The sequence below is a fragment of the Gorilla gorilla genome, chromosome 17 (assembly GCF_029281585.2).
Source record: "Gorilla gorilla gorilla isolate KB3781 chromosome 17, NHGRI_mGorGor1-v2.1_pri, whole genome shotgun sequence".
In the NCBI taxonomy this organism is placed as follows: Eukaryota; Metazoa; Chordata; class Mammalia; order Primates; family Hominidae; genus Gorilla; species Gorilla gorilla.
This window is the reverse complement of record NC_073241.2, coordinates 92,263,811-92,288,798: the sequence shown is the minus strand read 5'-3', so window position 1 is coordinate 92,288,798 and position 24,988 is coordinate 92,263,811. Positions and strand designations below refer to the sequence as shown.

Below are 24,988 nucleotides of genomic sequence, written 5' to 3'. Positions count from 1 at the left end.
CTCTGCAAGAATTCAAAGCGTTGTAGTGCACTTTGCTGTACACAAATGGTACTATGTGACACAATTGTGGAAGGGGGAATTATGCCCAAAAGCCCACCCAGATCTAATTGGTTACTTGCTCCATTAAGACACGAGTAGATATTAGATATTAATATACAGAGATATTTAAAAACTAATCTTAGATTTCACATTAGTGTTCAGAAATGAGCAGTTTCATTTACTGGTGTTTGTAAGGAAGACATAAAAGATCCTTTGATCTAAAAAGTAATGATCTCCAGAAAGAATCTTTGAGTGCTCTAAAGAATATATGAATTCTCCTCTGCCCCAACACAATGACATACTGTGCAAAGTCCATGGAAATGAGGGAGTAGCTGGAGCCCAGGCAGAACTGAGGCATACCTCCTCAGGTTATTCTGCCTTTTCTGAGCAAAGAGAACAGAGTTGTTAACTCTTCTCTAGAGAGCACAAGGCCAAATGACACCTTAGGGAAAGGGGAAAAGATCAATGTGTCAGATCCAGAATTTGAGTTGATGCTGTTTTCTGTTCCAAAGAAAAGCAGGCAGAATGGCAGCAACAATTCCAAACCTTTTATTTTCTATGAAGAGTATTCAGCTAGTCGGTGGTTCTCAAGCCTAGACCCATATTAGAATCACCTGGGGGAGATTTTAAAACATTCTGATTTAATGAGTCTAGGTTGAGAGACTTTTTAAAAACTTTGCTTACCTTACTGATTCTAATGTGTGCCCAGGGTTGAATACTAATGTTAGCTATTATTAGATCTACCTCCACTTTCTGTTCTTCCTTACAATACTTCTGTGTTCTTATACTTCAGCTAATTAAATTATGACCGTTCTAATTTACAGGATTCTTTACCTGTCTAGGTACTAATTATTAGCACCTCTTCATATAATACAAGCAAGCCTGAAAAGCCTGGTTACATTTTTCAGGAAAAATCAACATCTGTATCTAAGAGAGGGAAGGGTGGGGAAAATGGAGAAGAAAAAGATATTAAGATGGGCAAGTCCTGGTGGCAAGACAAGCAGATGACATTACAGACAATGGACATCAAACTGCTGCCAAGCTAATTTAGATTGTAAAAACAGCTCCATAGTCGATAACATGAGTGATGTTAAATATGCACAATTAAGCTACTTCTCCTTTAATACTATCTCTGCTTTGCTTGGTAAACAAGCGTCAGAGGAAGATAAAGGAGCTTTTCAAAGGAGCAGGGATGCATTTCAATACTTAGGCCTTTTCTAAACACTGGAGTCTTACATAGATATAATGTGTCAGTTACCTTGTATCCTAGCAACGTCTCCTACTAAGGGAGACTATGTGATTCCAAACAGGGCCTTCCCTTAATGTTCAAACATAAGTCGTGAGGGAGCCTCACTCTGGGGAAACTTGCAATACGCAAAGAAATTTTACATGAGAAAAGTGTGTGCTACAGCACTGAGTTTCTTTCTACCCAACTAAAGGAGTGAGACAGGCAGGAGGCACTTCTTCCTCTAAAGTTTCATCTGACTTACTTGTTTTTTACCCCCGAAGCTTCAGTGTAACCATGACTCCATACAGCTGGGGCTCCGGAAGGGTCTCCTGTAGAAGGCTGATCAATCTTGAAACAGCGGATATTACTAACAAGAGAAACAGGGAGGTAACAGGAATCATTAAAACCAAATGTGTGCAAATTGCTACCTTTATCCGAGAAATAAAAAATACACCTGTTAAGCACTCTGTACTTACCATTTCTTACTGTGTTTAATGTGTCTGAAATACTTATCAGCAACAAGAACCAGCTACTCGTTGTAATGAAAACTGAGGGGCATATATACAGAACACGAAAATTAGTTTTAATGAGCATCGTAAAGCAGCTATTAGAGACTTTCACACATTCCACTTTAGATGACTGCTCTCTCCTGGGAATGACAAGGACAGCTCTCAGCCTTGGCATGAGAAAACAAAACTTAAGCAATAGGATGGGTGTATTCTTACACTATGAATACTCAGAAAGAACAACAACAAAACACCTAAGCCACACTTATACTGCATTTAGATGATGTGAGAGAATTCTGCAATATTCATCTCCAAATCCAATTTCTGTCCATATAACCCCTCCAAATATTATCATGGACTTGCAGTTCCCTGGAGCTTCCAATACTCTCCTCACGGGTATAGCCAAGTATGCTAAGACTAATATCATTAAATAAAACATATATGTAAAATTACAAGGCAAATGAAGGGTATTTAATAAATTACAAGTTAACTGTATGTATTTAAACTGGGAGATTTCTTACCTCTCCTCAGCCCTCATATGCCATAATTGATCCAACAGGACCCAAAACAGAAATACTAAAGGGACAAATTCTCAAATAGCGTTTCTTAAAAATCAGCCTTGCCAGGAGCGGTGGCTCACGCCTGTAATCCCAGCACTTTGGGAGGCCGAGGCGGGCGGATCACCTGAGGTCGGGAGTTCGAGATCAGCCTGACCAACATGGAGAAACCCTGTCTCTACTAAAAATACAAAAAATTAGCTGGGCATGGTGGTGCATGCCTGTAATTCCAGCTACTCAGGAGGCTGAGGCAGGAGAATCACTTGAACTCGGGAGGTGGAGGTTGCGGTGAGCCAAGATTGTGCCACTGCACTCCAGCCTGGGCAACAAGAGCGAAACTCTGTCTCAAAAAATAAATAACATAACATAACATAACATAAAATAACATAAAATAAAATATAATAAAATAAAATCAGCCTCTAGAAAGCATTCTGTGCCCCTAAACAGGAAGTCATTCACAGATGTAAAGTAGTCTGTTAAAAGGCTGGCTACCACAAGGTGAAATAAGTCCTCTTACTTGTAAATTGCCACTAAGTTTCCCCCTCATTATTATTTAAACAAGGGAAAAAGTATATGTATTATCTGCTGACAACTGAAGCAACACCTACATAGTTCTGGTCATGACCACAAGAATTAAAATTATCTGTTGGTACTCATTACTCCCAAATCTAACAAATACTGTATATCCTTCCTAAGAACCAGTTAAAGCTCTAAGAAGTAAATCAATATCTAACTTGTATTCCCTTTGTATCTAGAAATAACGGATGGCAATTTTTCTGAAATTTAAAAATGTATGGTTAAAGAAAAGTTTCTACTCTCAATTACTAGCAAACATTTACTTTCCATCTTATCTTGAAAAACATAAATCATAGTGTCAATAGAAAATCCCCAAATCAAGTTAATACCTTGTTTTACAATAAGACTGGAGCTAAATCTTTTTTTCAAAGTTTTCAATTCTATAAATAAAAGAGGCATTAACAAAAAAAAGGACAGTCCTCCATCATTTGCTCTCCATATGACCTGGTACTCCATTTTATCCATCTAAAACAGTCAGCAATACAATAGGTTTCTTAAGACATATCCTAAGGCTCTTAGATACCATCCTGAAGTCTAGGGAAAAGTGAAGGCTCATTTTTAAAGGCATTTATAATTTTTACAGAACACAAAGTCTTCAGAGAAATAATTCCATTTCCTAGCCTGATTATTAAAGGAAAAAAAAAAATAACTCTTAACCGCCCCCTCTCCCCAGCACACAAATAATTCTTTCCAGTGAAGCAGCAATTTCTCTTCTCTACCTAGCTGAACACAGTGCGGCTGAGCAGCTATCTGAAGTGAAATGAATGCTGACTCTTGTATATCTTTATTTTTTATTTTTTGAGACGGAGTTTTGCTCTTGCTGCCCAGGCTGGAGTACAATAGCGTAACACGGCTCACTGCAACCTCTGCCCCCAGGTTCAAGCGACTCTCCCGCCTCAGCCTCCTGAGTAGCTGGGATTGCAGGCATGCGTCACCTCGCCCGCCAATTTTTTTGTATTTAGTAGAGACGGGTTTTCATCATGTTGGTCAGGCTGGTCGCAAACTCCTGACCTCAGGTGATCTACCCACCTCGGCCTCCCAAAGTGTTGGGATTACAGGCGTGAGCCACCACACCCGGCCATCTTGTATATCTTTAAATGAGTCAGAGTTCTGTGAACCACAGCTCAATCTCACAGAAGAGTCCTCATATGCACTTAATCGGCTCACATAAAACAAATAAACCAACCCTCTAAAAGTGCAAGTAATATACGGAAAATCTTCCAAGTCATTAAGAATCCACAACCTTCCAGATGTTAAACAGAAGGTAACATTTTAAGAGTATTACGATTTTTTGCTATAGGAAACTTTGGTCTGAGTAAGTGAATATTTTAAAAAGCTTGATACGTACGACAACTGCTTTTAAGAAGAGTGTAATACCAAATTATACTCCTTCAGCAGCACCAATTTGAGGGGGGAAATGTTATTCAAATATTTTATTTTGTATTTGCTTGATATACTAATAAGTTTGAACATCTTTTCATGTAACTATTTGTACTGCATCTGTTAAATGTTGTGTCCTTGGTTTATTTTGAGTACTTTTCTTATCATATAAGAACATTTTCTAGTAAGCATATTAATGCTTTTATTTTTCGTATTTCTCTTCCTAGTTTGTCATTTGCCATTTATATTTACTCCTGAGAGTTTTTGAAATAGGAAATAGACATTTAACACTTTTATGTATAAAAAGTATATTTACGTGTAAACATATACGACATAAATATTGAAACCAATCTACACGTACTGATTTCTTTTGTTGTGACTTACTCCCTTCATTTCTTGGCCTAAAAAGTCTTTTTCTAACTTGTGAAGATATTCATATGATTTATTACTTTTAAAAATCATTTAATTTTACAGATTCAACTATTTCAGCTGGATTTTGGTGTGATATAAGAATGCAACTTTAATTTTTCTCTAAGTGGCTACTTCCATTTATTAACAAATTTTGGTGCAATTATTTTTAAATTTTATTTGTAAAAAATGCTCAAAAATTTTTGTATCCTACGTATAAAAAATACTCAAAAGCTATCTGTTTAAAGATGATGTATTTTGATAATCCATGTTTTCTTGACCTTAAAAAGTACCTTAAAGATCACGTAGGCCATTTTTGTTCTCATCTTATAGGTGTGGACAGATGGAGGGGTTTAGGCCAAGGTTTCATACATGTGATCAACAATGGAGAGAACCTTGGTCTCTACGCCTTCCTCAGGACACTCAGGCAGTGTTTTTCAACTATGTATCAAAATTAATTTTCTCATCAAGTACTAAAATGCCAACAAATTAGGCACTAATTAGGCACTAATTAGGCCAATTCTATCCAGGAATCACTTTAAGTGCTTTTCAAACTTTGGTTTGCACTACAGCCTAGGATAGTATTAACGGACCAGTCACCAAAATTCTACTGTTCTTTTCTGATTCTCTTAAGATAATGGAAGATGACTTTCAGCAACAAATATTCCAACATTGAATAAACATATATGGCATGCATAATGACTAATGTATGACAATGTTTAAAACTGCTACTGATATACCCCAAAAAATTCTGAAAATTTAGAAAAGTTTAAAGAAAATAAACACTACCCATAATATTATTATCCAGAGAATAACACCACTTTAACTCTTTTTATATATCCTTTCAGGCATTTTCTAGATGTGTGTATGCACACACATGTACATATACCCAATGCACACAAATTTATAATGCAAAAATTGAATTATACTATAAAACTTCTTTGTGAATTTTATTAATATTTTCACTTAATATACTGTAAAGATCTTTTGAGTTAGCAATATAGCTCTAAATAATTTTAAATGGCTTTGTAATATTCAATTGTGGAACATTATTTAATTCTTAATAGACATTTAGAGTTCCATGATGAACATTCTCATTAAGACATCTTTCCTACTGCAGACCTTTAAGGTTTTACATAGAAAACTCCAACCACTAATTCTTTTATCAATATCAAGAATGAAACAGCATCAATGACCTCTTTCCCAAATCGTGAAGATCTAACTATTGGTAGGATCTAACTACTCCGCATTCTTGGTTTTATTTAAATAACCTGGATTTCAGTGCCACACTGTTAATTTTCCCTACATCATCCATCTCTTTTAAAATCCTTCCTTAACATTTGCATTAACTGTCACAACCACATTATCAGTGACTACTGAGATTTAAGTTACATCTTGGTTGTTCATTGCTTCCCTGCATCTTGTATATCCTGTTGTGTGTGTTAACACAGCTAACAAGTCAATGATGCTTCATATTTTGTTTCCCATTTTCACTAAGATATGAATCCCATTGCCAGTGGACAATGATGGGGATACAGTGCTTTACAGAATACTTACTTCAGTAGTTCCAGGGTTTTGTGATCAAGGACAAGGCGAGGGTTTCCAGTCAGGTCTAGCTCCTGCAGTTTGGGAGGCAGGTTTTCTGGTAATGTGACTTCACTTAGCTCATTACAGCTCAGGTCCACACACTGAAAAAAGAACAAGTGCAAACAAGAAAGAGATGGTCTAGAGAAGTTCTTCGGGGAATTCTATACTCCTACCCTTTGCATGCAAATCAGTCTGACCATTCATTATAATACACTAGACAAATGTGGAAAAGGAGGCTTATCTGTTATTTTGCCATAAACATTTAAAATAGATTTTGCTAAATGCAAAAAAAAGTTTTTTATTTTCTTTGAATAACAGAAAATCCATGTTCTTTATTCTTCCTATATTTTCCACTTAAGTTTATCTCCACGTTTAAAATTAAGCATTAACTAAAAAATCCTAATAGATTTTCTTATTGCTCACAAAATCTCTGTGCCATGAGAACTATAGCTCAAACATTAAAATGAACTTTAAAGGAATTTCTTAAAACAAAACAAAAAACAAAGAAGGCTGGGTACAGAGGCTCACGCTTGTAATCCCAGCACTTTGGGAGGCCGAGTAGGGTGGATCACTTGAGGTCAGGGGTTTGAGACCAGCCTGGCCAACGTGGTGAAACCCCATCTCTACTAAAAATACAAAAATTGGCCAGGTGGTGGAGCAAGCCTGTAATCCCAGCTATTCAAGGTGGTTGACACATGAGAATCACTTGAACCCAGTACGTGCACCGGGCGCAGTGGCTCACATCTGTAAACCCAGCACTTTGGGAGGCAGAGGCAGGCATATCACCTGAGGTCAGGAGTTCGAGATCAGCCTGGGCAACACAGTGAAACCCCCGTCTCTACTAAAAATACAAAATTAGCCAGGCATGGTGGCACATGCCTGTAATCCCAGCTACTAGAGAGGCTGAGGCAGCAGAATCGCTTGATTCTGGGAGGTGGAGGATGCAGTGAGCCGAGATCACGCCATTGCACTCCAGCCTGTGCAACAAGAGTAAATCTCCATCTCACCAAAAAAAAAAGAATCCGGGAGGTGCAGGTTGCAGTGAGCAGAGACCACGCCACTGCATTCCGGCCTGGGCGACAGAGCAAGACCCTGTCTCAAAAAAAAACAAAACAAAACAGAAAACAAACAAACAAACAAAAAACAAAGAAAAGAACATGTAAACTGAGGAAAAGGCAGGTAACACACTCAAAACGAGAAGATATTTCAAAAGAAGCTGAATAAGAAATTGGCAAAAGCAAGATGAGCAGGTAAGCCTGCCTAATCTGTGTCAAAAAAAAGGGGCTGAGTCAAGTATGGATCCTACCCTCAAGGCATCAACATCTGTACTCTCCAACAGGTCCTCCCTAATTTAACTTGAAAGAAAAATCACAAAAGGGTCATGTTGGTTACAAAAAAAAAATCAGGTTTTACCTGTAAGTAGAAATTATAGCTCCTTTCTCACAAAACTGATGTAAAGCTTAAATAAGGTGTACTGTAAAAAGAGGGGCTGCCCTTGTGTTCAGGGAGCAGGGAACCTAGGTGGAGAAGGCTCAGCATACACAAGAGAAATGGAGTGGTCAGCACTCTAGATATAAGAATGCAGAATATATATAGTATATAGTATATAGTATGGGGTGGAGAGCATTCAATTATCTGGCTGAATTAGTACCTTATTGTAAGTTTCAAAAGTGCTTACAGAAACGATCAAAGGGGAATTGTTTTGTTCTCTCTTCAGTCGTTTAAAAAAAGGGAGGAGGGAGATTATACTCAAGAACTTCAGGATCTTAGAAGTGGACAAAATCTTCCTTTTATTTGGAAAAATTCTCAAAGAATTTAAATCTAGTAGGGATTGGGGAAGGGTAGAGATTGGGTAAAATGAAAACCTGTATTTTTGGGTAAATATATTTTCAATAGACTTCAAACAACACAATGCTCTCACACAAAATGTTTCATACAGTTGCTTCCAAATAGTAGCAATGAAAAAAATTATATTGCCATTCTAAATAATCATATTTTATTATGAGAGCATTATAACCACATTATCCACAAAAAGCTGAGCAAAAAGAAAAGCTCAGAAAAATATACCCTTAAATCTACCACCCTAGCACACCCAGGGTTAGCATTCTGTTTTTTTTTCCTTATAGTCTTTTTCATATATATTTTTTAAAAGCCTTAAAAATCTCAAACATAGGTGCAATTTCATTACATTTCATTTACTCTTCTATCACTCTACTGCAACCATTTTCCCCATCTTCATTCCCATCTGCTATGGTCTGAATGTTTGTCCCCCAACAAATTTTCATCATATGCTGAAACTTAATCCCCAAAGTGATAGTATTAAGAAGTGGGGCCTTTGGGAACAGATGAGGTCATAAGGGCTTTGCCCTCATGCATGGGATTAGTGGCCTTATAAAACAGGCCCAGTGAGCTTGTTCACTCTTTGCACCTGACAAGCACACACGGAAGGAACTATCTATGAGAAATGGGGCCTTATCAGACCAAATCTGCTGGTACCTTCATCTTGGACTTCCCAGCCTCTAGACCTCTAGAACTGCGAGCAAGAAATTTCTGTTGTTAATAAATTATCCAGTCTAAGGCATGTTGTTATAGCAGCCTGAATGCCCTGATATACCACCACCTTTAATAGCCCCATACTAATTCTAGTAGATGTACATTAATTTACTTAACCTAAATATTAATATTGGAGAAAATGGTCATCTTTTTTTTTGCTTTGTTTTGTTTTTTTCAATTATAAATAATGGTTACATCAACAGTCAACCAGAGTTTAATGAAAAACTGATATCCGATAATACTGGGTAATAATGGGACATGCTACCAACAGAGTCAGTACACATCAGCATAGCAGGACAACAAATAGGGATATATACAATCTACTGGACACTGATGGGACAGGAAATAAAGAGCTAATAAGTGTGAGTAATTTAGGATGCAAGTAGTTGACAACAAAATTCAGGGGTCAGAAAATGCCTTTGGTCAAAGATTAAAGGCATTCTGCAGAAATATTCAATTTTATGAAATTGGTAAAAATTTTTTCTACAGATATAAACTAGCTCATTCTCTAAATTATCAAATTATGAAATGAGTTCGGTAGGGTAACTAATTAGTTATGAAGATAATGCTGCAGGCTGTAATGCAGACCTTCTTGGAGATGATGTTCCTGTGCCTCCCCTCTGCCCAGGACTGTTTGCTCCCCAAGGCTCCTGTGACAGAGTCTCTGATTCACTGCAGCCGGTTCCCTTCCGTCGAGCTCCACTCCCCTGGACTGACCTGCATCCCATTTCCCCCGGAGGGCTCTGGCTGCACCAGAAATTTGCTTTTGGTCTTGCTTCCCTCAACGCACTCCTTGTATGCGATCAGGATGGTTTCTCAGTGTGGTTTACTCCACCTGCTCACACTCCAGCTTCAGTCCGTCAGCCTGCTCCCAGGTGTCCTTCAACCCGACACCAAACTCCTCAGAATGCCCAACAAGGCATCCCCAACTTTGCACACTGGCTTCCTCACACTCCATGTTCCACCCATGCCAGAGTGCCTGCAGCTCATGCATGTGACATGCTTTCATCTGTCTGTGCCTTTACACATGCTTCTCTCTGTGCTTGGAACCCTTTTCTCATGCTTTTCTTGCTTTTTATCTGGTGCAATATGCCTGATTCCTTTTAAGACTCAACTCAATGCCAACTCTACTACAACCTGTTTCAATTTGGTGTCCCTTGTTATAATTATCTGCTTACTTATTTCTTCCATGAGACTATGGCCTCCTAGAGAGCAGGGATTGCTGCTGTTTCTCCCCGGATATCCTAAGCGAAGTGAACTGGAAAGTGTAGATGTTCAACAACTGGTTTGATTAAAAGGATGAACAAATGATTGCCTGGCACGTGACAATCATTTTTTCAGTGAGTTTATGAAGGACTCTTGTAAGGTGTTTCAGTAATTAAATCTGCTAGGATGGGAACTGAGATACCAGTGCTTAGGTTAAGTTCAGCATAGAATAAATAGCATTTTAATGCAATTTTAATACATTTTAAATATCATAGTTTATTTCTACATAAGAATGCAACCATTTTCTTTAATGGCAGATAAGCAAAAACACCCTTTTATACTTCTGCACACAGGAAGGAGGTTCGTTCACAGAAATTATAGAAAGTTGAAAAAAAAAATTACAGGATGTTGGTATCTAGTGCTGCCCTCCCAGTGTTAACACAGTGAGCAAGATGCTTAGAAGCACTCTGTCATGTTCCTTCAATAGTCCTCAACATAGGCTGACTGCTGAAGTACTCCACAAACACTTGTTGGCTGAATCATTATAATGGTTACCACTAAGCAAATAGAAAATATTTGAGTGAAACTGGAAAAAAAAAAAAGACCCTTTATATTGTTAATATATGTACCTCTATGGTTAGTGTACTACAACTTTCTTAAAAATATATTAAATAGAATGTTAAATCTGGCTAAAACACGACTAAAAGAAAATTATCTTTCCCTCTTTCAGGCCCATTCTAGAATATAGCTAACAAAAATTACTTCGTTATAATCAAAATTCTGGTAAGAATGCCCAAAAAAATATGCAACCCTCAGAAAAAGTGAGATAACTCATAGCTGAGAAGGAATTCTTGATTTAGAGGAAAATCATTACAAACACATTTAGATAAGAGCAAAAAAAGTCATTATATCTTAAAGAAAAAGAAATTCAACTTGATGTATAGTTTAAGTGTAACTATCACAAAAGCTGCATGGAGCCTATCTTTATTATGTTTTCCTCAGAACATTACCAAAGAAACAGGCATATCAATGTTCATAGCAAAGTATTATATATCATCTGCCAAATAGCCGCCTGTACTGCCCTGAAATGGCAACTTAACCTACCGGCTGCTAGATTCTGTAACACCCTACTTCCTTCCTTCCTGCAGACTATCCCCAGTCCACCACCTCCACCGTGCTCCCCAGTGGCACACTCAGTTCCAAAAATGAGGATCCCAATCACAGTCTGGATTTCCTTGCCCTTGCAAGCTAAAAGCTGCTAGTGTATAACATATTTCCCTACTGACTTCATAAGAAGTAAATAAATGCAAGTATTCTTTCAAAAGAAAATGTATTAAGGACCTACAAATTGGCAGGCAATAAGCCAACATCAGGGACATACGGAGATGGCAGACACAGTCCGTGCCCTTGAGGAACTCCCAAGATAGTGGGGGGAAATAAACAATACACCTTTAGCTGGTATGATCAACAATATGGCAGAAGTATGCACAGGTCATAGCAGCCCAGGGACAGATAACAAGACCCCAGAGAGGCCTTTCCAGAGAAGATTTTTGTGCAGAATCAAAGTTAATCAGGCATGTGAGAACAGGTGGACATCTAGGGAGAGCTAATAGCAGGTACAGCAGGAAGGAGACAAGAATAACGTTTGTGTGGCATATCAGGAAACTCACTATGAGCGGTTGCTGAGGCTGGAGACTATTGGGCCCCAGAGCAGAAGATAAGGCTGGGCAGGCAGAGGGCTCAGATAATGAACTATGGATCCTGTAGATCGTGTCTCATACAGAAGCAGTCTACACTGCCTGCTTTCTTATGATGCTATAGGAACTAGAACATTTTAGCTTAATAGTAAAATAAATATGCACACATATGTACTATTTCTCAATATACAACTTTTAGTCAAATTCTCTTAAACTACTATACATTCCTGGTGTTATAAAAGGCTAAGTGATCACTAACGTGGGATGTTCATACAACTAAGTAGGTTTATTAACTGAACAGAGTCAGTCTGAACTCAACTTTTACCCCAAACACAGACCTGAGAGTCACAGTGTAGTATGATTATTCTACATAAAATCGTATTTATGGTTGTGTGCCGTGGCTCACGTCTGTAATTCCAGCACTTTGGGAGACTGTTGTGGAAGGATTGCTTGAGGCCAGGAGTTCCAGATCCACCTGGGTAATATAGCAAGACCATCTCCGCATAAATTTTAAGAAATTAGCCAGGCTCCTGAGCACCTGGAGTCTCAGCTACTCAGGAAGCTGAGGTGGGAGCTTCCTGTGAGCCAAGGAAGTTGAGGCTGCAGTGAGTTATGATTGCACCACTGCACTCCGGCATGCGCAACAGAGCAAGACCCTCTTTTTAAAAAAAATCATATTTGTATATAATCACTGAGAAATGTGCATTAATGTTTAAGCTTCCTCACCTTACAGGGAGCTGCAAAGAAAGACCTTTAATCTCGTATAAAGCATTCCTTTTAAATTTACATACAGTGTCTCCATGATTTTCTCAACTGCATTTTAGATTTGGGAAGCCTTGAAGAAACCTTGGGAAACCTTAAAATTGGCAAGGATTTGAGGTGATAAAAATGACAAGCAGGGTAACAATCCTTAGTATTCTGTTTGTTCAAATACAGAATTTCCTCAAACACTAAAACTAAGTTATCTGCAAATTTTGACTTTTAAGAAAATGTATCCTGTATAAACTGAACAATTTCTTTACATCATCACTTCTTTTTTTATCCCCAAAGAGACAAGGTCTTGCCATGTTGCGCAGGCTGGTCTTGAACTCCTGGCCTCAAGCAATCCTCCAACCTCAGCCACCCAAAGTGTTGGAATTACAGGCATGAGCCACCGTGCCTAGCCCACCAGCACTTCTTAAAATTGATTATGGCCGGGCGCGGTGGCTCACGCCTGTAATCCCAGCACTTTGGGAGGCCAAGGCGGATGGATCACGAGGTCAGGAGATCGAGACCATCCTGGCTAACATGGCAAAACTCCGTCTCTACTAAAAAATAATACAAAAAATTAGCTGGGTGAGGTGGTGGGCGCCTGTAGTCCCAGCTACTCGGGAGGCTGAGGCAGGAGAATAGCGTGAACCCGGGAGGCAGAGCTTGCAGTGAGCCAAGATCGCGCCATTGCACTCCAGCCTGGGCGACAGCAAGACTCCGTCTCAAAAAAAAAAAAAAAAAAATTTAATTATGTGTGCCCTTGGGGGTACTCAACGGTATATTACAAAGTTACTGGATGCCTGGCACATGCATCTGGGGGCTTTAGTTTTACTCAGATTGAGAAGGGAAAGAGCCATTATTTTTACGTGAAAAAAAAAGAGAAATGATAAAAAGTAGAACATAAAATGAGCATGAATTTTTAGACTGAAAAAGAGACTTGAAAAGAAATTTACAAGTGATTCCAGGCGTCTCCCAGATTTCTGGGTGCGTGAGTGCACTTCCCTTTGCCCTCAGGATCTGAAGAGCACCACAGTAACCACCTCACAGATCACTTCTTCTGAGGACTGAGTCATGGTGCTCCTTTCTCCAGAAGCCTCTCTAAAGAAATGCTTTCTAAAATGCATGAGCTCATGAAGGACTAATTGTTCATCTGTATAGATACATAAGCTATTCCGTAAAATGTATGCAATAGTTTGTTAGAATGGGCATGGCTTTGAATTTAGAAAGATCTGCTGAAACCAGAGTTAAAAACAAACACACACAAAACTAGTCTGGGTTGGCCAGGCGCGGTGGCTCACGCCTGTAATCCCAGCACTCTGGGAGGACAAGGCGGGCAGATCACGAGGTCAGGAGGTTGAGACCATCCTGGCTAACACAGTGAAACCCTATCTCTACTAAAAATACAAAAAAATAGCCAGGCGTGGTGGCGGGCGCCTGTAGTCCCAGCTACTTGGGAGGCTGAGGTGGGAGAATGGCGTGAACCCAGGAGGCGGAACTTGCAGTGAACAGAGATCGTGCCACTGCGCTCCAGCCTGGGCAACAGAGCGAGAGAGACTCCATCTCAAAAAAAAAAAAAAAAAAAAAAAACTAGTCTGGGTTAACTCATTACACCAATTTTGAAAGATAGAGAGAATATGCAGTCTTAACTTCCTGCTAGTCTGTTCCTGGTGAGGCTGGGTGCAGAGTGGCTTCAATGGCCACTTTCCAGTAGACACTGCTTGCTTCCTCTTTTCTTAGTCCTTGTATCGAGCCTTGTCCCAAACAGGAATTGACATTAGATTCCACAACAGTTGGAAAATTTCCTCAGTAACTATTACTTAACTTGATTCCAGCACCATAATAATGACTGCTCCTGGTTTCAGGTTTTGGATATGCATTATGCCAAGCTGACGTTTTTACGTCTATTAGGTCAACTACGCCACCCAACTAAAGCCTAAACTTGGTTCCTGACCTGTCTTCATATCCATTTCCTACTTCCCCAAGAATCAACCCACTTTCTTCCATCCATTCTACCCAGCCATTTCCCCATGTTCTTTGTGTCTTTGTGATTGAGCTGATATTCTCTATTTCATTTGACTTTAGAGACAAGAACAACAACAAACAGGGCTTGCTGGAATCCAGGCAAGCCAAGTCTGGCTACATGGTGACTATGGGATTGTGGTTTTCTCTCTAGCTGATTGAGAGCTGATCTATATTCAGTTTATTTTTTAAAATTCCTATAGCCATTGTCCTCAAGAGTATAGCATATTAAAACTACTTCATGCTCCATTTCCCAGTTAAGGTAACACAGATTTTAGATATAAGTTCACTCAACTTAGCCAAGTAGTTTATTACTGCATGGAACAAACATGAAAATAATCTTCTAAAGATAATTAAAACATCTAAAAAGATGCTGTTCTTAGAATCAGTAAGCCACAGGAACATGGAAATTTGACAAAGAAGTTGCTGATATGATGTTTAAATCCCAAATTACAAACTTCATTCACCGCAAGTATCAACACTTATTTCACCTGCTTAAAATACACTTCAAAAAAGGGTTAGAACACCTGGCTCCAGCCTGGGTGACAGAGAACCTATGTCAAAAAAAAGCGAGGGAAGGGTTTAGAATAGGTCACTATTAACTAATAGCTTGGTTTTTGTTGCAAAATTACTATATTACCAATGTGACTGCTATGCAGTTCAGTGGAAGGAGAAACAAGTGCCATAACCAACCTCTGCTTCTGAGGTTCCTCAGCCATGAGCAGCCTTAGCATGGCCTTAGGTCCAGGTCCAGCCAAACCAAGTCTGGCGTCTGTGTGACTCAGATCTTGTTTTCCTTACTAGATGATCAAGAGCTAATCTGTATCCAGAGGGAGGTCTGTCTGTTTTAGAACCAAAAGAGAACACAATCTGCTCCAAGCAAAACTGGACTGGTGGTAGGGGTTTGAAAGATCAATGCGAAAGGGCTAAACAAAGGTGAGGATAATAACACTAATGTTCCACTCAGGCTCACTGGAAAATTCTGAAAAACTCATTTTATTTTTCCTACTAATAACTTACATAACCTCCCTATCCAAATACAGAAATTAACACCTGATGATCACTTTACAGATCTCATTAGATATTATCAAAATGAAAAAAATGCCAGAGCTCAATTTTATCCAAGATTAGATGGTGCAAATAGTCTAAGATGTACATGAATAATTAATTATTCAGGTGTTTTAAAAACATATTTTAGCATACATCTCAGTACGGAGATTTGTTTGCTCTTTTAAACAATAACTGTTTTTAAAACTTTGGTAACAAAGCTATGAATAATCACTTTCTTTTAATGTCTGAAAAGATAACAATGCTTGGTGAAACTAGCTAGTTAAATACACCATGATCTTATCTTTTCTGAAATGTTATCTGCTAAGTTTTTAAAATTGCAATGATCTTAATACCTTTATATGCTTTACAAGTAACACCTACTGCACTTTATTTTCAAGAAACAGTGTTAATGTAATCTAGAGTTATTAACTCAATAATAAAATTTTAATACAGGTTGGAATATATCACCATAGAAATGAAATTACTTCTTTTACATTAAAAATATGCTTAGTTTACATAAAATACATAAAAATAGGCACACTTTACAATGAAGACTTTCATAGGTATATTTATCATTTAAGATACGCACAATTTTTACAAGATTTTCTTTTAGATATTCAAATATACATAAATACGTATATTGCAACTTAAAATATTCTCATATGACACAAAAATATCAATTCAGAGTTCTGAAACAATATAACTACTATCTTTTTCAAGAATACTATCTGTCCAGGGATGAAACATTTACATGTTTGTACATAAAGGATACTTGATATTGCTCAGTGCACACATACCCTAAAACTTAAAGTATAAAAAAAAAAAAAAAAAATCCCAACAACAAAACTTCTATCTACTGGTAATGGAGGAGCTCAATCTGAAAGAATGGATATTGTTAACATAAGAAAAATGCTAAGGTGTAATAGCTGGGGGGAAAATCAATCAAAGAGCAAAAAAATGGAAACCATTTAAAAATATGGGAAGTAAAATTGAAAAGGAGTTGTAAAGCAGGTACAGAGAGAAGACAACAGGGGAAGGAATCAATAGCAACAAAGGTACTGATTCTGTAATCCAGGAATCCAAGCAAGAGTCTAGGAGAGGATTAGTTTTCATACAGCAAAATTTGTGTTTTGCAAAATCTAGTTATAATCTAAAAACATTTACATTTCTTTTTTTTTTTTTTGAGATGAAGTCTCACTCTGTCACCCAGGCTGGAGTGTATTGGTGTGATCTCGGCTCACTGTAGCTTCCCCCTCTCGGGTTCAAGTGATTCTCCCGCCTCAGCCTCCCAAGTAGCTGGGACTACAGGAATGTGCCACCACACCTGGCTAATTTTTGTATTTTTAGTACAGACAGTGTTTCACCATATTGGCGAGGCTGGTATCAAAAGCCTGACCTCAGGTGATCCACCTGCCTCAGTCTCCCAAGGAGCTGCTGTGCCTGGCCTGAATTTCTATTTGTATTTTATTTATTTATTTTTTTGAGATGGAGTTTTGCTCTTGTTGCCCAGGCTGGAGTGCAGTGGCGCAATCTCGGCTCACTGCAACCTCTGCCTTCGGGTTCAAGTGATTCTCCTGCCTCAGCTTCCTGGATAGCTGGGATTACAGGTGCCAACCACCATGCCCGGCTTATTTTTGTATTTTTAGTAGAGACAGAGTTTCACCATGTTGGCCAGGCTGGTCTCGAACTCCTGACCTCATGATCCACCTGCCTCAGCCTCCCAAAGTGCTGGGATTACAGGCGTGAGCCACCAAGCCAGGCCTCTATTTGTATTTTAAACCAAATACTTAAACAAAGAACCCCAAAACAAGAATCTAAATCTACATTTAAGAGTTTATAACATTAAAAGACAGATACAGACACTAAGACCAGCAAATAGGAGGTTTAATCTTGAGACTCTCACTTTCTCTTGTGCTAGAATTTCACCTGCACCACACATAGAGACCAGTTTAACAACCCCCAGTAAAAGATGGCACAGCACAGCCACTGTGTCAAGTAATGGGCAGCTAAGGAAACCCTGGAAGGTCTAGCTGACAACATCTTTCCTGTGCTGAAAGGCAAATAAACATTTGCTTAAGTAATAAATTTCTTGGATTTTGTTGAGCTTCAGCCAAAATAGTTGCTCTATATAATCAACATCACGTATGAACCACATTGAGGGCATGTGTTGATTAATAATGGCTAACATTTAGGGAGTTCTTCCTATGTGACACTCCTATTTCAAATGCTTTACATGTATTATTTCATTTCATCTCCATAACAATACTACAAAGGAAGTACCAATTCTTTTCTTTCTTTAACATACGAGGCAACAGAGCAGTGAATTTTCAGCTGGGATCCAACTGGAGGTCTGTCTCCCTTCAGAGCACGGCTTTTCCTCAGTGTGAAAGTTACTATACAGAAAGTAAAAATTCTGGAAATTTTTGTTGTTGTTGTTGTTGTTGTTTGTTTTTTGAGACGGAGTCTCGCTCTGTTGCCCAGGCTGGAGTGCAGTGGCACGATCTCGGCTCACTGCAAGCTCTGCCTCCCAGGTTCATGCCATTCTCCTGCCTCAGCCTCCCGAGTAGCTGGGACTACAGGCGCGAGCCACCATGCCCGGCTAATTTTTTATATTTTTAGTAGAGACAGGGTTTCACCGTGTTAGCCAGGATGGTCTCGATCTCCTGACCTCATGATCTGCCTGCCTCGGCCTCCCAAAGTGCTGGGATTACCAGCGTGAGCCACCGCGCCCAGCCAAATTCTGGAAATTTATAACAAACATCTTAAAATGCCACTGTGATGTATGAGACAGTGTTCTTAAAGCCCAAAGTAAAACATTTTGTGGCTTAAAGCATACGTGCACATGCGTGCGCGTGCACACACACACACACACACACACACACAAAATGGCTTGTACACATCTCAACCATATAAATGTGTAAAAACTGTTGTGATAAAAAGTTATGCAAGCCGGCCGGGCATGGTGGCTCACGCTTGTAATCCCAGCACTTTGGGAGGCCGAGGTGGGTGGATCACCTTGAGGTCAGGAGTTCAAGACCAGCCTGGCCAACATGGTGAAACCCTGTCTCTACAAAAAAATACAAAAGTTAGCTGGGCATGGTGGCAGGCGCCTGTAATCCCAGCTAGTCGGGAGGCTGCGGCGAGAGAATCGCTTGAACCCGGAAGACAGAGGTTGCAGTGAGCCAAGATTGCACCATTGCACTCCAGCCTGGGCAACAAGAGTGAAACTCCATCTCAAAAACAACAACAAAAAAAGTTATGCAAGCCATTTAAAATGTCTTCAAATGTCTATTTGCTTTCTTAATCTGAAACACAAGGTTTATATCAGCAAGTGCCTGGAAAGTGAAGAATGGCTAAGTTGGACTGCTCTTGTTCCCTGTTAGGAGATTAGAATATGCTCCAAGTCTGTAACCACCAAATTATTTTTCATTAAGCATAAAATCAATAACTAGAAATGCTAAGATACAAATGAAAAACTACATTGTATATAAAGAACTTTTTACTTCTGTACCATTTCCCTGCCAGAAAAGAAACAAAACAGGAACACATGGTTGTTACATGGCTTTCATTCTAGTGAACTGGTTTCATCCCATGAGTCTACCTCAAGTCAGCAGTCAGGATTTGCAGACTACCTCTGCTACCAATTTGCTGTCTTAATTTACACAGATCGCTTCACTTTTCAGCACCTCAGCGTCCTTACTTATCAAATGACAATAATATCTGCTCTGCCAATTTCATTCCGTTGAAATCAATGTTTGGTGACAGCAATGATGCTCTGTCTATATAGGGAATTACGATTAGTGGGCTAATATGGTGGGGTGTGCTATTTAACTAGCTGAGTTGGTAGGGAGCGATGTGTAGTGGTACTGTTAACTTTTTGAAACTGCGATTACACCAGCCTCAGCCTTTGAGCCTCATAACCACCCTGGAAATAAGTGGAACAACTATTAACAGATAACGAAGTATAGGGTGGCTATGTGGGTAGCCTCATGTCATACAGTAAGTGAGGGACTCAGCCTAGAAATCCAATTTTCCCAAAACCTGCTCCAGTGTTTTGCTTTGTTTTTTAACTCTGCCGACTCAACAGTGTAGCCTATTGGTTAGGAAGGAGGAAGTAAGGGCTAATGGGGGCCTTCATTCTGAATAAATCCAACAAAGATGCAAACGTCCTGAGTTGATGAGTTAGGAAGTCAACTTTCTTTGCCGACCTGAAGCTTAGAGTTTATGAAATGAAACCACATACCTTGATCTCTGGGAGCTGCATAACTTCGGGAAAGACCTCGATGCAGTTGGAGTGAGCAATCACGGTGTGCATGCGCCTGCAATTCATGATCGTTGTTGGGATGGCTTTCAGCTTATTCCCACTGAGATCAATTTCTTCAAGTTCCTCCAGTTTCGCCATTTTACTAAAAAAAGAGAAAATAAAGCAATTTAAAAGAAAATAATATATGACGAGAATAAAAGGATGAATTAAATTGCTGTCACTTTAAGGATTCATTTGTTAACAGTCATTTTTACAAACAAGACCATTTTTTCACTATCATTTTGGAGTACTGAAATATTTTAACACCTCCTTTCTCACTACAGAACAAAAACTATTCAACTCTTCAAATTGTCAACAAGAAGGAAAATGGATGCCCTTTTCCTCCTAAAAGTCTATGTGGAAATTAAGTTACCCTGGCAATAATCATGTTACTGTATAGCTTGGTCTGAACACTAATGAAAACACTATTTAAATGGGTCAAAAGCCAGCACTAATCCAATAAAACTGCCTTAAAAGAGCTCAGAGAGTATGATTTCTTTGTAGTGGCACTGAAAACTCAAGGGGGAGGTAGAGAACAGGTCTATAGTTCATATTAAGATAAGCTTTTTCTTCAACCCTCACTCCCCCAACTCCTCTGACATCACTGATGAATACAAAGTGGTGGTAACGAGCAAGGGGTGTGTTAAAAGCCCATTTGGATCACCTCTTGGACTTCTGGCAGAGCCCAAATTCACACCAGGGCCAAAAGACATTTATCTCAATTGTTGCTAAACATCTACCAAGAAGGAATCTCTCCAACCTTAATAATATGTTCTAATGTAATTAATTTAATACTTCTGTTTAAGAATGTCTTTTATTGTTCAAATCCTCCTCATCTATAATCTTCATCAATAATTACAATAACCAACTAAAGAAAAATTCCAGAATCAGGGTTTCTTGCATTCTTTATAAATTTGAAAGAAAAAACAATGCCTCTACTTCTGCAATCATTGTAACAGTATCTGGCACTTTTTTGACCCTTTTTCCACTCCTGCTGATGTTAGACTCCAAGAAGCACAGGATTCCCCATTAGTGTGACCCAGACTCATAAGCTGAATAATAGTTTACATTTTTTGGTATTGTTTCTACCTGTTATAGTTTCATTTGTCACAATACACTTTTAAACAATTTAACAAAAAAAACCACTGTATTATTTTTGTCATCTTTCAAATATAAAGATTATCTTGTTTATCTTGAAAATAAATATATGCCTAAGATACAGTAAAAACTAAGCTTTTATCTTATGAAGTCAGACCTTTTAATATCATATACATCCAGTGTGGTATCAGAATATACTACAAACAATATGTACACAGACTATGAAGTAATCCATCTATGATAGCCTGAATTTCTGAGAATATTATTTAAATATGTTATCATCATATTTTGAAAAAAATATAGTGATATGGTTTGGATTATTTGTCCCCTCCAAATCTCATGTTGAAACGTGATTCCCAGTGTCAGAGGTGGGGCCCAGTGGGAGGTGTTTTGGTCATGGGGGCAGATACCACATGAATGGCTTGATGCCCTTCCCATGGTAATCAGAGAATTCACACGCTGTGCATTCACGCAAGACCCTGGCATCTCTTTTGCCCCCTCTCTCACCATGTGACACAATGGCTCCCCTTCACCTTCTGCCATGATTTTAAGCTTCCTGAAGACTCACCAGAAGCAGATGCCAGCCCTTGTGCCTTGAAACTAATGGGTAATGGTGCATGAAAAATGATTAAAAGCATAGAAAACAGGCCCCCAAAAGAAAAAGTTAAAGAAATTTCCAACTCGCCACATAAAAAGAAGGTGGCAAAAGATGTGAAGACAAAATGACTAGATGGTGGTCCCGTTCTTTAATTCAGCAACCATTTAAGTGTGGGCTTTGTGTGAGATGTGAGGCTGAGGGAGACAGCAAGGTCACAGACCCAGCTCTTAAGGTGCTCTGGTTTGCAGGGGAGCTACTGAGCCACATAACAACCACAGGGAGACAGAATTCATTCCTAGATGGATTTTTTTACAAGGTGTGTGAAAAGTTTCTCTGCACTTAGGGTGGGTGATTACACCTGGCACGGGTCACTGGGGGTATATCCTCAGAATTAGAGCTGATGATCCTTTCCTCTGCAGGGTTTAGACATTCATCATCTGAAAGAAGACAATGAGCCCTTTCAGATAGGTTGCTGTTATGTGATTATCATGGTTTTTTCCAAAAATATCATTCCCCATTCCATAGTGAAGTAAAAGTAGATGGAAGTAAGCATAAAATAGTTTAATTATTAATATCAAATGAGGAGGAAAGTAAATATTTCATTACACCAAAAACAGAGCAATACTTTAAGTCAACATATACACAAGCCTTCCTTCTTCAGCAAGGGCTCGAACAGACTGGTAGCCCTGAAGGCAGCAGAGGGAAGCTATGATAGTGTTTTGATTAGGCCCCAATGCTGAGTTGCAGTTACCAAGCAGAAACCAGAAGGGTTAGTGTTTGTTTCTTTGATGCGTGGGTGTGTGTTCAAGCCCTAACTTGTTAGATGGATAAAAGCCAATGAAATGGAAACACGGTAAATCCTCACGGCAGGCTCAGCACGCAGATTCACTCAAAGCTAGATATAATGTCACCGCTCACCGAAAATTAGAAATTAAAGTAAAAACAAATTAAAAATGGACTATTTTGAGAGCCAGAATTTGCAATGTTACAGTTTGTATGGTAGTAGAGTCTACCACTGCTCTGTACATCATGAATATGAATATAAAGGTTGGTAGATAATGAAGGATTTTCACGTTCCTGGTTTACATTCTAATTCCCACATACCCTATTAGGTTAATGTTTTTGGAAACTTTATTATTTACTTTATTTTTTAATAGATAGGGTCTCACTGTGTTGCCCAGGCTCGTCTCAAATTCTTCAGCTCAAGTGATCCTCCCATGTCAGCCTCCCGAGTAGCTGGGAGTACAGGCACGCACTGCCACACCTGGCTCTAGGATAATGGTTTTTTAAAAAATTAATCTGACTGGTTAAAAAGAAGTAAAAGAAAAAACATACCTGCTAAACAACACATTTTATTTCAAAATCTTAAGAGCATTCTTGTGATTAGGTCTTTGGACACATATGAAGAAAACCAATCTACTTCTCTTTAGGGAAATGTCATCATAGCTTACATAAAGGAAACTGTGAAGGGAGCAGGAACAAGCAAACAAACTTGACATCACCTGGGAAATAAATATTTCAGCCTTCACCTTTCTATGAATACACTTTGAGAAATGCAATTCAGAACGCAGCTTTACAACTGTCCTTTACCTTGCTGGAAAACTCTGAAGTCGGTTATAAGCCATGTGAAGGATCTTCAAATGGGGGTGTCCCGTTAACAAGGGCACACATTTGTCGGTGAGGCTGTTATTGGTCAAATACAACTCTTGTAAGATACTGTTTGTCTCTTCGGAAAGCGTGGCTGGAGGAAGGCTTTCCAGTTTGTTCGCAGAGGCGTTCAGGAATCTCAGGCTACAATGACAAAACACAACAAAACGCCACTGAAAAGTCACAAAAACCCTCAAGAAACCTAAAAGCTTTGATACCAGGTACATTAGAAGCTGGGATCAGAAACATGAATTGAAAAGACAAGCCCTGGCTTCAAGGAGTTCAATTAGCAAGTATTTGTATCTGTGATCCACTAACTATCATGACCACAATAGCTATCTATATGTATTAAACACAGAGATACAACCAATTTTTATGGAAGCACAAAGGTAAGAGAAAGCAATTATTTTTATAGTTGGCGGGGAGTGGAAGAGAAAGTGATATGGTAAAGTTAATATTCTGACTTAAGGAAGAGAAAAAGAGTTTCCTATTTTGTAATCAAAAGTTTTTGCTAAAGCAGGAGGATGCCAGGAGTTTGAGACCAGCCTGGGCAACAAAGCAAGATCCTGCCTCTATAAAAATTAGGTGAATAAATAAATAATAAATAAATGGTTCTTATAGTAATAAAACAGGTATTAGATCACAATGCAACTAAATCACATAGTGACTTGAGTCCTCTTCAGTATAAAGTCCAAAGCACATTTTACTGGCTTTCACAAGTGCAGGAGATAATTTGCTCTCTATTAAAACAACATAATATGATGTAGCAATGAGAATAAAGAACTAAAACAACATGTATCAACAGGATGAATCTCACAAACACATAATGACCAAAAGAAGCCAGATACAAGAGGAGACCCACTGCATGATCCCATAACTATATAAAGTTCAAAGTCAGGCAAAATTACTCTGTAGTAACAGAAGTCAGGATGGCAGTAACTCTTAGGTGGGGAGGGAAAGGAGGCAGTATCCAGGAGACGGCGTGTAACGTTTCATATATTGTAATGTTCTGTTTCTTAGTCCAGGTGCTGGTTACACAAGTGTGCTCACTTTGAGACAAAGCATCAAGGGCTACACTTATGATCTGGCCTCTTTTCTGTATTTATAATGTACTTAAATAAATTTTACATTAAAACAAACAAACAAGATAATATATTGCTGCCACACTTTTCAGATGCTAGAGTGAAAAGAGGATAAAGGCCGGGCGTGGTGGCTCACGCCTGTAATCCCAGCACTTTGGGAGGCCGAGGCAGGCGGATCACGAGGTCAGGAGATTGAGACCATCCTGGCTAACATGGTGAAACCCCGTTTCTACTAAACATACAAAAAATTAGCCGGGCGTGGTGGCGGGCGCCTGCAGTCCCAGCTACTTGGGAGGCTGAGGCAGGAGAATGGCGTGAACCCAGGAGGCAGAGCTTGCAGTGAGCGGAGATCGCGCCACTGTACTCCAGCCTGGGCGACAGAGCGAGATTCCATCTCAAAAAAAAAAAAAAAAGAAAAGAAAGAAAAAGAAACGTGGATAAAATATAAAGAATGGTTTTATAACTAAGATAAGTAAAATTGTCAAAAAAAAAAAAATCCTCCACGGTGATTGTGAAATGTAGTTAAATGCACATTGCAAAGTTGCGGAATGGCAACAAATCCTTGCTGTGATCAGGTTCCAAATCACTCCAAAGGGACGGACTGTGTCACTCTCAAGAATCAGAGATGACCCTCCTGATTCATGACAAATGTCCAACTGTGCAGCTGCAGCAGGTGGGAAAGAGACGGTGCTCAGTACATAGCA

General features: G+C 39.0%; 1 protein-coding gene across 1 annotated transcript in view; it reads right to left on the bottom strand.

Moving 5' to 3' along the window:
• The window catches only part of PHLPP1 (PH domain and leucine rich repeat protein phosphatase 1), a 260,131-nt gene that overhangs the window by 15,436 nt on the left and 219,707 nt on the right, over positions 1-24,988 (bottom strand). The window contains exons 11-14 of the mRNA XM_031003733.3: positions 23,146-23,346; positions 19,800-19,962; positions 6,252-6,382; positions 1,530-1,634 (exon numbers count right to left, since the gene is read on the bottom strand). Coding sequence (XP_030859593.2) covers positions 1,530-1,634; positions 6,252-6,382; positions 19,800-19,962; positions 23,146-23,346 — 600 coding nt within the window. The remainder of the gene's footprint in view (positions 1-1,529; positions 1,635-6,251; positions 6,383-19,799; positions 19,963-23,145; positions 23,347-24,988) is intronic.